The 15,158-nt window shown below is 36.7% G+C and overlaps 2 protein-coding genes across 4 annotated transcripts; one reads left to right on the top strand and one right to left on the bottom strand.

Annotated features, from left to right (window-relative positions):
- Nucleotides 1-555: 555 nt before the first annotated feature.
- On the bottom strand, nt 556-8,477 carry LOC128163150 (platelet-activating factor acetylhydrolase-like). Of its 3 annotated transcripts, none has more exons than XR_008240768.1 (10): nt 7,797-8,477; nt 7,078-7,198; nt 6,430-6,595; nt 5,860-6,049; nt 5,407-5,520; nt 3,875-3,966; nt 2,850-3,023; nt 1,442-1,590; nt 923-1,314; nt 556-879 (listed from the first exon to the last, which is right to left on the bottom strand). XR_008240768.1 is itself a non-coding variant. In XM_052826677.1 (9 exons), the coding sequence occupies exons 1-9, from the start codon at nt 8,043-8,045 to the stop codon at nt 1,229-1,231; spliced, it is 1,341 nt and encodes a 446-aa protein (XP_052682637.1). In that variant the 5' UTR covers nt 8,046-8,477; the 3' UTR covers nt 556-1,228. The 3 variants fall into 3 exon arrangements, 1 of the variants encoding a protein (XP_052682637.1); XR_008240767.1 differs by having other exon boundaries at nt 556-922; nt 968-1,314; XM_052826677.1 differs by having other exon boundaries at nt 556-1,314.
- Nucleotides 8,478-10,008: 1,531 nt separating this feature from the next.
- LOC128166456 (uncharacterized) lies at nt 10,009-15,130 on the top strand. Its single transcript, XM_052831635.1, has 8 exons — nt 10,009-10,437; nt 10,589-10,757; nt 11,306-11,471; nt 12,594-12,785; nt 13,014-13,146; nt 14,126-14,322; nt 14,511-14,633; nt 14,734-15,130. The coding sequence occupies exons 1-8, from the start codon at nt 10,272-10,274 to the stop codon at nt 14,908-14,910; spliced, it is 1,323 nt and encodes a 440-aa protein (XP_052687595.1). The 5' UTR covers nt 10,009-10,271; the 3' UTR covers nt 14,911-15,130.
- The last annotated feature ends 28 nt before the right edge of the window (nt 15,131-15,158 follow it).

Here is a 15,158-nt window from a genome sequence, read left to right as displayed (position 1 = left end):
GTTCCCTATATATTAATACAGAGCTCTTCTTCTAAAGAAGATTGATACAGTCAATAAATGATCACGACTATTCAGCCGTCTTAATTAGCTTCATCTCTTTGGCTGCCTTAGCAATTATATAGGATACAATATCTAGGGATTTTATGTAATTTTAACAGTATCCCCAACATTTTGGATTTTAGTGATACACGGGGAAGCAGGGTAATCCAAAAAACATCTTGGCACTGACCAGTGGCAATACGTCGATTGACATGTCATCGACATTGGTATATAGCATTTCGATATTTTTTCTCTACTTATACAGTGTGTATGTTATATTTTTCAAATCATCACAAAATGGACAGAATTTACCACTACTACCATGAACATTCTCTCGGAACAAATGGAAAAGTTGACCAGGTGACATTCCCCTCCTAGAAGTCACCAAGGAAGGACCAAACCCAACCAAGGGGCAATCGGCGTGGTCAGCTATCATGGCATGTGATCGTCTTTTTAATTGGTTTAATGTTTCAAAGAAAATGTAAGGTGTGTTTCAAAATTAGAAAAAAGACGACAATCGTGCAAAATAATTTAATAACAGAACAAAGTAATAGTAAACAATAAATATTTTGGCGATTTTTCAGAACGGTGAAGTAATATACACAATTCTGTAGAAATAACAATTAAATATGTTAAAAAAGAAGCTATAGATATCAAAATATAAACTGTAACACAGGGACAATGAAGCACCATGGGATTTCTATAAGAGGTAGGGTAAGTCGGCGTCGTTCCCAGTAACCCTGTCCCGGGGGTGGAGGGGGCAGTGATCGGTACGTGGACACAGCCTCCAAAGGGACAAGATTGCGGGGGGTAAGCGCTTGACTCTGGTTCTACAAGGACCTGCCGTATGGAGGCCGAGTTTGGATGACTCAGCCACGAGGACCTACCGTATGTAGAAGCCGAGTTTGGATGACTCAGCCACAAGGACCGAGATGAGTATACTATAATACCCTGACGTTTGCATTGGGAACTGATTGCGGGGGTATGTCGACACAGGGGTTCACTGCCCTGCAGTTTGAGACACACTAAGGTAAAAAGGGAGAGATTCATAACGGCAAAAAGCGCAGTTACATATCACAGATTGAGCTTGTGTGTGAACACGACGTGTAGTAGTTCAGATAAACACCAGAAAGACGGAGTCGTGACGTCATCAGGACGGGAAGACGGAAGTCGCGAGGTGACCCTCAGTTTACGACAGGTCGACATTGGTGCCCGCTATAATGTGGTCATGGTCACCACACAAGAGATCCTCGTGAGTGTCCTTGCTCTTCAATCCTGGAAACATAAGATGAATGAGTTTAATTACATAATTATCATATGTACATTGCAATGTGGATTAGTCATCATTTAGGTATATCTAGGTATAAATATGAAACCCCTGTAACGTTTATGAACCACTGACCTAGATGTTTGCGGATGAAGCCCAGGGAGGCTTTGTTGGTGAGGGACATGGCGACCTTGGGTGACAGACGGTGACGGACGTCCAGGACACGACCCACAGTCTTGTTGACCAGGAACTGGAAGTCGGTGACGCTCTGGTGACAGGTGCCCCTAAAACGGAAAACCAAGGCCATCTAATACTTTGTTTATTAAAAGTATATGATGATTAATTATTACACAGAGTTATAAACATTTTGCACAAATCTACAAAATTAATGCATGTATACACATGTTTTGTATTGCTAAAGTAATTGTATTTTACTTTCTCTAAGCTGTCAGAAATTGTACAATTTTGAATCGTTAGTATGAAAGAATTAACGTTTGATATATAATTTGACATGTTGGTTATTGAGATAATTATATGTTTCCCTTTTTTCAGAAATTACTGTTTATTTTGGACCCCCATCCCCATAGAAGACAGGCTCCTTTCTAACTTGAATATAAATGAATATCATTTGACCGCAGAGAGCTATACGTATTTCATGATTTATCTTTTATATAAATATGTATTTTCCAATAACATATTACACAAAACAGTGAAATATTGAAATACACATATTACGGTAGGTATAAACAGCGTGGTTACTAGGTCCGACTAATTCAGATCGATTTATTGTACCCATGAATGGCAGGTGCGCTGGACTTTGGACCTTGGAATTAAATCCACACAAGAATTTCAGTGAACGATTGAGTTGTGGGGATTATCTGGGGTTCACCTAACACAACACCTACACTTGTCTGGGAACGAGTTCATCTAAGTAAGCCGATGTCAGCAGAATATTTGGCGAGAATACAACTTAAAAATGACATCATAAACTAAACAATTCTTTAAAAATCAAAATTAAAAATCTTCCTAATAATAGCTGGTTATGATAGGGAATATTTATTATTCTCTATCATGTTGGACAAGCTGCCATTAGCACCAAACAGCTTGTTTGTTTCCGTTTCCGGATCGTTCCAACTGAAAGAAATGAGGGACATTATCAGACATTACCACTTTATACAGTACGATTGATTGATACTTGGCCTACAGCGACTACTGTTATTCCCCCCCCCCCACCCCGTGTATGTATGACACTGCTGTAACAGTAGTTGAAGACCAGCATGTGTATGTTATGTAATAATGACAGGCTATTTCCGGACAAATTGGGAGTTTCCTGTAGTTATGTATGTTTATTTGAATGATTACGAACTGTCTGTCCTATAATGAGACATTTAAGTCGCGTTATTATTCACTCTGTCATTCTCCATACATGTACTTTGTAAAAGAAAGAAAGTACCCTCAAAACAACCCCCATAAACCCAGAGCGATTAAAATCCTTATATAAGATTTCATAGAATGTCCGAATTAGCGCGTGTGTCTTCCTTACTTGATGGTGATCATCCTGCGGTTCTCCTTATCCTGCGACAGCAGCCTCATCATCTGTTCCACGTTTGTCTTCCACTGGAAGGACTCCATGTTGATCATCAGCACCGGTTGTTGGGTGTCCTCGTACACCCGCTCGTCCAGGGGGTGCATCCACCCGTCCAGCACCACGCCCAGTCTGTCAACAGGATCGGTATACAGTTAATACGATATCGCAGAACTTTTTCCTTAACATCACACCCAATTTGTAATAAAGGTGAATAAAATTTAAAAGAATTCGCTACTTTATCAACACATTTATCGAAACGTAAGAGTCCATGTCTTTAACATAAAACATTTTGAAAGGAGAAAACCTTAAAAAGGTTTGATGTTCTACCAAAGCCCCACAATATTATTTTTCGATTTTGTTCGACGGCAGGAGGGGCAATTTATTTTTAAGGTATTTGAAAATATTAATAGTAATGTGTATATCTATGTGGTATATTTTTACACTGTACTTGCACTCTGCCAGCAGTTAAATAATGTCCATAATCAAATAAACATGACATGCAAATCTTATAGGATACCAATTCCAAATATTTCAAGTAAAACCAATTAAATCAATATCGATTTTTATTTTCATTACTAGCGACATTATGAGGGTTTTTTTAAAAATAATTTACACCTTGATTTATAAAATTCAAATCAAGTTATTGATTGTTATAAATGGATGGTTGACTACCACGCTGATAACTTTGTATATATCTGAATCCTGGCGACCGACCGAACAAACTGACGAACATCGAGACTTAATGGCTCGAAGTGGAATAATTTAAATCTCTTTGAATGACGTACTATGTTTATTCAATAATACTGTTTATAAACATAAGTCAAACATCAAATAAAGGGAATTGAAAAGGGTTTTAAAAATATACTGATATTTTTCTGATGGATTTTTAAATTACTGGGGGTTAAGACGTAAGTATAGGCAAGGTTTGACCGACTTAAATGAACTTTTAACATGTATAAAACTATAATTCTAGAACTCACCGAAATCTCTTGTCCTTGGAAAGCGTACACAAAGTTGTAGCACCACCGAAAGAGTGGCCCATGACCACCACACGGGACAGGTCAAGGCGGTTCTATAGAAACAAATAGACAACATTAAGGATGTTGTTTACTCAGGGTTTGAGTTCTCAAATCCGGATTGTTAAAAAGTTCAATTTCAGGAGTAAAATTTGTTTTAAATACAAAAAGTATTTATGAAATGAATAATCATTGACATAACAATCGATATTTTTACTTAATTATGGAATTAGGCTCTGACAAAGTTTGACTTTTAGCAAAACAGAGGAAATTCGGACTAAATTTTTCAGATTTTGTTTTTCACTGAAATATTTTTGATAGTTCTATAATATTTAAAGTTAAGATTTTATTTGTTAGTCAACATTATTTTGCATATTTTCTGTTGGTTTTATCTTGTTTTTTCGTTCAGATAATTGTATGGCACACACTTCAAAAATATTGAAAAATGCTTAAAAATGATAAAAGACAAAATATCTCAAAATTTTGATCATTGACCTCATATAAATTTTATGCCAGCAGAAAAAGGTCAATATACTTAGTTTAATAATATAAATGTTTTAGCAATATCATCATTCAGTTTTTGGTTATATTGAATCAAAAAGGGCAGTAATTTGAAAACTGATAGAGGAAATTCGGACTAGAATGTCTATAAAAATTGTGAATGAAAACTTCAAGCTTTGTATCTATTTCATGTCACTGCCATTCATAAACTGTATTTCATTTCTGAAAGAGTTAATAAATTTGTATTATTTTCATAATTAAGGAAATTTCAATCATAGTTACAATTTTTATGGATTTTTCTTCAATTTTCAAAAAATATTCAATGGCCATTAACTCAAAAAGTAGGTCATTGACCTACTTTTTGAAAGTGAGGAATAACACTACCATGTAAGGTCTATAACACACAATAGTTGGTTTTTCATTATCATCAGTGGAATTTTTTTTCATTCTGAGTAAACGTCATCCTTAATATATATGTCCAAATCTATCTCTCTCTCTCTCTCTCTCTCTCTCTCTCTCTCTCTCTCTCTCTCTCTCTCTCTCTCTCTCTCTTGTTTCCATCTTTATTCAGTGTTCCATTATGAAAAATAATCTAAACTACAATTAGCCTGACTATAAGTGATACAGATATATTTTAATCAATTAATCAAGAAATATTTCTTTTTCATGCTTTATATTCATACCTAACCACTTTAAAAAAATTTAATCATGTAATTTTAGGGACATCCTGATAATTTCAAGCTGCTTTTAAAATCATGTAGGAAGGTAGGTATGCCAATTTGTATAGATTTGTAAACACTATCAAGGTCTCAATATATTCACCTGAATGCAAGTGTTTTTTTTAATTTTGAATTCAAGTTTGTCTAAGCCGCCCACGGTCCGCATTCTAATTTTCTGTCCGTTCAGCGGTTGGAGCGAGAGTCTAACGCCCGTTTGAGTTTAGTCACCATTATATCGTTAGAATGCCTTTCCCATGAATAGCTGTGCTTACTTACCATAAATTGCTTAGTGTTGAAGTGTGTTCTCATGACGTTGTGAACTTCTTTGCCATTATGCAGCAGAATCAGAGTTTCCAGCGCCCGAATTACCTCGTCAGCGCGGTGATGGACCTGTGAATCGTTTGTTTGAATATATAAATAACTTTGAAATGTAATAAACGAATCATTTTCATGAATTAATAACTACTTTGCACTTTTCCGCAGAGACATCTTTTTGATGTATCTGGAGAATCATCGTAAACAATTCGCTCGACAGATCTGTATCGATAGAACGTAATTAGTCAGCAATGTTTGATGTACACTGTATATTTATGCTTTGGGGTAGCATGTAAAGTAAATACGCACTAATTTGTACAAAAACCAACACGTCAAGCTACACAATGATCAGAAAGAGAGTTTATTTTTCATGACAAGAGAACTAAGTAACGGCAGGTGAGCTGGTCTCCCTACCTGTTTGTTTCTGTAGGTGAAATCGTCCCAGGGTTCGAACCACTCAAACGGCTTCCATTCCTCCGAGTAGAGGTGGGTGCGGTGGACGGCGGGCCGGTGGTGCGGTCGGGTGTTCGATTCCCCGGACGTGGTGACGTTGTGTTTGTTGACTTGTTCTGTTAGGTGATACGTCATAGAGGCAGATCCATCTCTGTCCAATCAGATCGAAAGAATTTCTTATCAAATGAACTTTCTTTTCACTCTTTTGAATACAATTATCGTTGAATTTAAAGCAAATTATGAAAACATTAAACTAAATTAAAGACGAAAAGATATACTCTCATTATGTCTGAATAATTCATTGCTTCTTCATTTTCCAAACTACAGCTTTCATATTCAACTGTTGACAACGTGTTGACTAAACCATTTAACATTGCACTCATTAACCATTACTTATCAAGGAAGTTGAACTCTGGTAAAAACCAGATTCCATAACCACAGCGGGCAATTAAACGGTCTGTACTTACAAACCGCTGTATATTATCATATTTAATATTTCGATCTAGCTAGAAGATAACTGGTGGTCCATACCGGTGCTCTAGAGAGGCCACAATAAATCCCTGGGAGGCGAGCTCGCAGCACACTGTGGTGTTGGTCGTCCGGTTACCCCCCAGTCCGTGCGAAAAGATGACCACCGGAAACTGAGTGTTGGAGGGACATAGTGGGCCCTGCCAAAGGGCGGGAACGTACACGTCGCCTTCAAAGGAAAACGTACACATTCTAAATGTAAACCCCATTCGAACAGTATAAGTATACTCAAAAGTGTGCCTCCTCAATTGTGTATACATTCTTAATAAAGGCATGAACAAAATTAATCAAACACACGAACGTCCCCCCTTTTTCGACTTGAACATTAAAAAACGTTTTTGTTATAAAAACATATATTACCTAAAAAGAGATGAAGAATATTTTTCAGTCAATAAAACATTTAAAAGTTATTACTTAGACTTTATCCTTCAAAGTTTGAACAGAATTTGCCGTCCTTTTGAGTGTGTTATTGAAATGACTTTTAAAACCCAGTTATTATATAAGAACTTCAAAACTGCCAAACTTTCACTTGTAGGTTGTTCTCTTTATATAAAGCATAAGGAAATTCGACTATCTGTATGTACCAATTCAAAGACCTAATTGTTAAGTCAAGAGTCTCTATGGCTAAAATCTTAACTCTCTTGTACTTACCTCCCATCCAATTTAATAACTTTCCGACAACTTTTATTTTCGGGTTTTTAGTCAGAATGTCTGCATAGCCTTCTCCGTACTGTTTCCTTGGTAACCAAAGTGGCCACTGTTTGTCTCTTTTCTAAAAGAGAAAGAAAAAAGAAAACATAAGTGGCTTTTTGCTGCTTTATTGATGTTCTCTCCATTTTTTAGCCGCAGTAGTTCAGGCCGTGCGTATTAACAGCTATTTGGTATTGAAACTGTATCTATAGGAATCTTCCAGAAAATAATGAGTTTTTCTATCGCTATACTGTAGAAAATCGGGGAACTATTTTCAGTATTATTTTGCCGTACAATACGATATATTCAGACGTTTATTTGACTTGCTGCTGTAAATAAATAACCGCCCTTAAGTGATGATCCTTTTCTGAGACACTGCGTACTATATAGAACAGAACACTTATTTATTTTTAATTTAGAGCCCAGAACAGATTAGTATGAATTCATTATGTGCAGGATGATTTATATCTAACATAACCAAATTTGGTTTATCGGGATGAAATTTCAGAAATTAAACAAAAAAATTCTTTAAATTCTTACACCCCCACACCCCCCGTAATTAAAAACAAAACAAACTCAAAATCAATTCAACAAACGAATTAAGCCGCGTAAATAAACGTTTGTTATACAAATTAAATACCTTTACTCGTGCATAGAATTTCACAACAGTTCACACTTACGTAAATGTCCGTCTTTTCCACGGGGTAGAACAGTCTGAAGAAGGAGCCCTTCTCCGTGGGCCCCCCACACATCATATCCCAGCACCCCACGCTGTACTCCCCCGACCCCACGGGCGTGTGGCGCCGAATCTTACGACTTTCCTCCGAGTTACTCTCGTCGACAGATTTCCGAAACATCTTGAGATTAAAACTGGGCGTCCTATTCAGGGAGCCTGTCACACTGTCACATAATTTCATCTGGAGATCCATGGTTCAGATTCATGAAAGTCCGACGGCCACCCTTCAATATCTAAACAGTCCTGCTTCACAGCACGCGCGGAACCATGTGCTAAAATGTATACCAGAAGTTTTAAATCCCAAGATCAGTATACAGCGTATTAACCCATATCCACGGAAGCTTCTTGAATGGAGTTGCAGGCAGACACAGAACCGACCGCTTCCTAGGAAAAATACTGCTAGTTTGTGTGGCTGTTTTGCTTAGTGTTGTGTATACTTATTTATTTCTCTCGCGGTCGCTACGGTATCGGGCTGTAAAGCAAGTCAAGCGAATTTTAAATCTCTCGCTGGGAATTTCCTCGTTCAGCACTTTAATCCACGGGGTGTGGCGAACAACAAATATGTAAATTAAATATTTTCCAATCACTAATAGTTGTCGCGAATCGACGTTTGTAAGTGTTACGCAATCGTTATGCAATGCATGTGCGCGCCACTGGAACATGTATATAAATACTCTGATGTTACGGAATGCGCGACAAGAATGTTACCTGTACTCCTACACCTGTTAGGTGTTTTACGGTACACCTGATCGAAATATCCATCCATAGACTCACCAAAATAAAGCAATCAATCACTGAATACATAGTGCTTATAGTCGCTCTTCATCAATCTATTCACAAGTCTTGTATCCCTCTTGGACATACATATATCTACGTTTTGATTATCTTCTTTTTTATCTGTTCATCTATCATTGTTCGTAAATATTTATTTAGCATTTCCTCAATATTTTACGTTTATTACAAGTTTAAGCATAAGTGTTTTCCCACTGACATTTTTTGACTTTATACATCTCCTTGATATAGGAAATACTCAAACCTGAAAGCTAAATTTATGGAAATTTTAAAAACTATATAACAGTTTACATGCAATTTAACAAATCATATCCAAAAGCTTAAGGTAGATCTACTGGTTAATTTGTAGACCATCCAGCCTCCTAGATAATTAATTAATTTAAGGTCAAAATCATGTAAATGAAACGATTTATAAAACTTGAGATATCAATTTATTTTATGATAATTTAATTAAATTAGGTGCATCCAGTACATGTAATTTCAATGAAATATAAATAAAAAATAATTTACGGTAGCTCCGTGTCTGACGAATTATAGGGTTTTAAAAACCAGTACATAGACAGTGTTCTCCCTCTCAAAAAAAACAACCCAGCAGTTTATATATTCGTGACATTTTTTTTTACAATGAGATAGAATACATGTATCGGGATACCTGTTTCCGAATCGGCGATTTCAATTGTCAAATTCATAAAACATTTTTCTGCATAACTACCTGCCATAAAATACTGCCAAAATAATAAAACATATCAATCAGTATAATGATTCTTTTATCATTTTTTATATCAATCTTTTTGAAAATTTGTTAACCCTCTCCAAAATATTTTCATTGATTTCGTAAGATTTAGATTTTAAAAACGTAACAAATCTAGTTATTTATAACAAACTCCGATAGATCCCTATAAAACATACTGCGATTCAGAACTGACTAGGTAATCAACTTATAACCATCAAGTACATTAATTTTTAGGATTTTATTTCTTAAGCTTTAAACCATTATTATTATTATTTTTTTTTGGGGGGGGGGGTGTTATTGGGTTGGGGGATGGAGACGAGATACACGTATGCATGAAGTTTACCTGTAAAATTGATATATTCTTATTGGGGAGATCAATATTTAGATCTACAAAAGAACCATGACCATGTAGTTCAGTTTCTAGACAGTTAATACAGTATATATCTTACTTCCCATAGACACCCCCACCCCCCAACACACACACTTTGGCACACCCACACTTTGGCACGAGTGTTTGAATATCAATATATTCGGTATACAGTTATCTTTCATGATTTAAATCCTTTTCGATCCGTCCCGTATCTGTTATTTCTCCTTATAAGCGTACACAACGCTGTGTGTGGGGCCAAGTCAGTTTAAATCAATTTATCACCGGGATTTCTCGGCGATTCTGCGCCGCCCAGGTCTACAGCTGTCGCCCTGACGGTGCTCCAATCAGTTCGATAAAACACACAAAGGCCCAGCTATACATGGAGATCTAAACAACCCAACAATGACGTGGACAAAACGTCTTCAACACACGTGTAGCCAGGTTAAGAACGTGCATTCCCCGTAATCAAAGATCCGGGTACGAATCACGTAAATATCCGGGTATTTTCAAAGCTCTCCAAAGAAATGGCGTTGCACGTAGGAACTGTAACTTTGGCAATTGTGGTAGCGCTTGTTCCAGGATGTTCCTCCAAAGTGGGATTCCCGAAGGACCAGAAGATGGACGTTCTGTTTCCGCCCTACATCGTTCCGGCCGGACACGGTATTCCGGACGGTCATCTGCGTCCACTAGGTAAGTTTTTAATGCCTGCAGAAATAGTCGCTCTTAGCGGACACGTTCTTATCTTCAGAGTTAAGAGAGCTCGACAAACTTTCAAATCAAAGTGTTGCTTATTTAGAATTTCAATGTTATTTGTATATCATCAACTATCACCGTTTTGCAGGATGGCAGAAAAGGTCCAGCGGCAGGATCAGGGAGACACCGGAAATGCCAAGTGCGCATGCCCTGAACGTGAAGTATATCAAGAACAGCAAGCCTGTGCTAATACACGACGCCCTTCAAGATGTCCAGGCCATGACGGACTGGGAGAGTGACGTCTATCTAAAGCAGCAGTAAGTCAAACATTGCGCCATCTCACCGGAAGTGGGTGAGGATGGATGGCTGCGCTATATACACGTCTAATTATCTCTCGCCACAAAGAAATGCAATCATGATAGACTGGGGGAATCAGCAAATACCGGGGGGGGGGTATACATGTACAATTAAACTGTATTGAATGTATTTTTATGAGAATTTTCTTCTTGTTCATTAGAGCTTTTCAATTGAGAAACTTTTTGAATCAAGTTATGACAACTATTTATTTTCTCTTTCTCTTAAAAATAACAAATAGCTGCAATGCATTCAAATGGACCTACAAACTCTGTATTAATATCTCAAAACGTAACTATTTGAACGAACAAGAATCATAAATAAACTCATAAACACCAACAATTCTGTAAACAGATTGTTATCTCAAAGGATAGGTTTCTCTGTCCAAAAGTAACGTTACATGACATCCATAACATCTGAATCAACTTTAAACAGACTGTCAATAAGTTGTTAAATGCATAGATCTACATTCTACACTACAAGTAACTATGCCACCCATTGTTTTGTTCAGGTTCGGGAGCCTGAACGTTACTGTGACCATTAAGAGACAGGCCCTGATGCAGGAACCCCTCCACGAAAGTCACGTGATGAAGTTCAAAAAGTTCCTGATAGACTACAGGTTTGAGGAGTGGTACCTTGTGACACCGATCCCCAAGAAAATGATGACCGAACTTCCGGTAAGCTTTATTTGAAAGATCTAGAGTAGCCGTACTATATACACTATATACACGTACTATCATTGCAAGTCATACTGTGGTTTCATCAATATTCGTTGAATACCAATTTTCGTGGATTTCGTTATTATATTGATCCTTGAAATTAAATGTTCATTGAAGTGCAATTTCTATTAACATTTTGTATTGATACGGTCATTGGCCACGAATTTACGTATCCTTGAAACTGCGATTTTCAGTTTATCCACGAACATTGATACTCTTGAATATTAATGAAACCACAGTACCATATTAATATTTAATTTAAACTCCATAATAATTGAATAGATATGGGTGTAATAACTTTGATTACCTTAAAAACTGAAAAATCACGATTTAAAACAGCTAAAAGACTTCTTAATAATGAAAAATGAATTAAAAGTCAATCTGTCATAAAAGTTGTGGTGGCTTGTAAAAGTGTAACGAACAATGCAGCAACGTTTGACCAATAACTAAGTATGAACCATTAAATAATACGATAAACATAGATAATAGAAATAGCAGAATCAATGTAATAATGATAATATTTGAATTACAATTAAGGTCCGTTTATAGGAGCAAGGATTTGATCAATCCATTGTTTAATCCGGGGATGAGGAACTATTTTAAAATAGATTGCAACTAAAGCATGGGTTTTATTTTACAAAGTCGGTAAATGTTTCTATATTAAATAAGCAGAATTGTGTCTGTGACATAATTACTGATAGCCGGTATGACGCTGAATTCTTGTTGAGGTTTCTGTTGATTACTGGTAAGCTGACCTTTCGACTTTCGTTCTGGTGTGCTTGGGTTACACTTAATTACTTAAGTAGGACTTGTGTAGGCCATAGGATTTCGCTTAAGTCCTACTTAAGACCCAATTTAAGTCAAAATATTAGCGTGTTTTATGTTACAAGCCCCAGCTGACTGCGATGTGCAAACATTCATAGATACTGTTGTTATTGCTGGTTTGTTTCTGTGATGGTCCCGCTAGCTCTCCAGCTGCGTGAGGTGCAGGACGTTCTATGACCGCCTGTATTGTTGTTGTGTATGTTGTTGATTGGCTACTGAACCTCTTGTTCTTGTTGTTTCTGTTGTAACTTTTAGTTGCCCAGCTGCCTGAGGTGTGGGACGTTCTATGACCGCCTGTACGAGGCACGACTATGGATGAGTAGCGGGGGCACGGCGTCCCGTCTCCATAGCCACGAGGACCACGACCTTCACTGTGTACTGTTCGGGAGGAAGGACTTCATCATCATTGACGAGAAGTACAGGAACAACTTCAACTTTGTAGAAAACGTAAGGGGCTCAAAAACAATCAATATCTCTATATTTCACCGAAAGTGCATGAGCGTGTTATACATGCAATATGGATGTACGTAATATTTCTTTAAAAAAAGCTTCGTTCTTTGGCTTTGAGGAGGAAAACGTGAATACAAAGAAATTTAGATAAATTTACGATGAAACCTATACGCTTTACACTTATTGCCTTTTAATGTTTTGTTTTTTTTAATTATCGCTTTGTAGTACAAGAACTCTGGATCAGGTCACTCCACAATGGACGTAGAGAGGGTGAACATGTACAAATTCCCGGAAGTCGCCAACACTCCGTGGCACCACGCCACACTGACATCCGGGGACTGTATTCTTATCCCAGCAGGTGCGCAAAAATTTGTGAAAAGAAGGTCTGGTTGTCAAAAAAGAAATTGGTTCATTAAATAAAATTCAGATTTACCGAATTTAATTCATAAATCAGAATTAAGATCCTGGCACAATAAAGCTCACATGTATTAATAGTGTTAGATTACAGGTTTAGTTCTACATTACATTTAGTTAAAACTCATCATTCGTTTCTTTGCTCCGTAGTGTAAAAAATCCTTCGGGATGCAGCCATTCTATACCAATGACCGCAACCCATAGTCGCGTTAAAGAATAATGGCCACTAGTTTGGTCAAATTCAATTTCTTTTAACTGTTAAACATTTAACTGTTTACAATGCTTGAGTAATGCATTAGTAATGATCGACCAAAATTTAAAAATCAGTCGTAGAGTTATAAGCAAGATACAGAGTTCACAAGTCTTTGTTATGTAAAAATGTTTGTCTACTACATTAATATTGGTTCGATATACCGGTAAAAGTTCTTTTTCAATTTGATTTTTCTATCTGCTAATTCGTTTAGAGCATAAATATAAAATTTTTAGCGTTTGTCACATTCATTTAAGGTCTAAACCTGGAATTTTCTTGTCATCATTTAAAATGAAAACAAAAACATGACCTGAACTTTGCTGACATAAACTAGAATTGTGAGCTCTGTATCTCGCTTATAACTCGACGAATGACACTCGAATTTTGGTTGACTATTATAAATGATTTCCTGAAGCATTGAAAACGTTAAAAATAGAAAATAAATTGTGAACAAAATCGTGACCATGCTCCTTTAAGAATGAACGAATATGGATTATATTGAACATACTTGTAATTTTAAGGGTCTTATTTGTTTAATTTCTTCACAAGAACAACACTTTTCAATTGGGAAACTGCACAAATAAGATAACTGAAAAAACAAATACATGTAATGCCTCATACTTAGGACAAAACTCATCTTTATGCATATATTGATATTTACTTCCGGTGACAGGATACATCCATCAGGTGCGGTCCTACGGCCGTAGCTTGTCCTTCTCCATCCTGTTCTCGCCCTCCCTGGAGTTTGACTCGTCTGACTGTAAGAAGATCCTGTCCTCAAACAATGAGGTCAAGGAAGAAGAGGGTCTGACTGAGAGGACCATCCTGGCGGACGCCCAGTATATGTGGATAGACGGTGACGGGCACAGGGTAAAAACAAATTCTCTATTTTGAATATCTAAATTTCATTATCTTTTTCACTAAATATAAAGACAATAAGTTCGTTGCCTAATTAATTCACTATTCATAGACAGCAGTTTTTTTCTGGAAACAAAAAATTTCTGTAAAGATTTGGAACATTGATAGCTTTTATTTTAACGTTGCATTTTCTTTTACAGGTGTTGAGTTTCGATAGGATGGAACCAGTCTTACTCAGATCTACACTTTTACATTTAATGAGAACAAAGGAAAACTTTTACTTAGAGCAATTCGAACACTTCTACAATGACGCAATGAAAAGGGTAATACATATTTGATGGATGAAATTCTTATTTACAAGAACTTAGTGTATCGTTTCACGGTCATAAACGGTTGAAACTTGTCATGATTTTCATGTTGTAGTTCACTACAAAACCAGCAGCCGCTGACGTCTTCCAGATGCTAACTTCTGATGTTGGCCTAGACTACTTAACCAGAGATGACATCACGAATCTAAGTGACGAAGCAATTACGTCACTATCACGTGTACTTAAATATGGACAGTTTCCGGTGAAAATCAAGAAGAGGGTTGAACTGTAACCCCATAATTGACACGGACATTTATATTCATACTTAATAAATTACAGTCACCTAAACACGGAACGAAACACAACAGACTGGACGGTATCTTAACTGTACATGGATATCATAGTGAAACTGAGAATGGCGGAAAATTTTGTATAAATGTGAAATATTTGCATGAAATTCATCTAACATTCATACATTAACAATAACAATAAATGTTTTTTTCATAAACAAATTCTTATTTCTCAAACTCAATGACCGTT

The sequence above is a fragment of the Crassostrea angulata genome, chromosome 1 (assembly GCF_025612915.1).
Source record: "Crassostrea angulata isolate pt1a10 chromosome 1, ASM2561291v2, whole genome shotgun sequence".
Lineage (NCBI taxonomy): Eukaryota > Metazoa > Mollusca > Bivalvia > Ostreida > Ostreidae > Magallana > Magallana angulata.
This window is presented reverse-complemented; position numbering and strand designations above follow the sequence as displayed.

Excerpts from the sequence above, each read along its gene's own strand:
- LOC128163150 (XM_052826677.1), bottom strand. The coding sequence starts at position 8,045 with ATGGATCTCCAGATGAAATTATGTGACAGTGTGACAGGCTCCCTGAAT. Across the intron at positions 6,596-7,077 it reads GTTATTAAATTGGATGGGAG|GCGACGTGTACGTTCCCGCC; the intron begins GTAAGTACAAGA and ends TTTCCTTTGAAG. Across the intron at positions 3,024-3,874 it reads TCCAAGGACAAGAGATTTCG|ACTGGGCGTGGTGCTGGACG; the intron begins GTGAGTTCTAGA and ends TCCTGTTGACAG.
- LOC128166456 (XM_052831635.1), top strand. The coding sequence starts at position 10,272 with ATGGCGTTGCACGTAGGAACTGTAACTTTGGCAATTGTGGTAGCGCTT. Across the intron at positions 11,472-12,593 it reads AAATGATGACCGAACTTCCG|TTGCCCAGCTGCCTGAGGTG; the intron begins GTAAGCTTTATT and ends TGTAACTTTTAG. Across the intron at positions 12,786-13,013 it reads ACTTCAACTTTGTAGAAAAC|TACAAGAACTCTGGATCAGG; the intron begins GTAAGGGGCTCA and ends ATCGCTTTGTAG.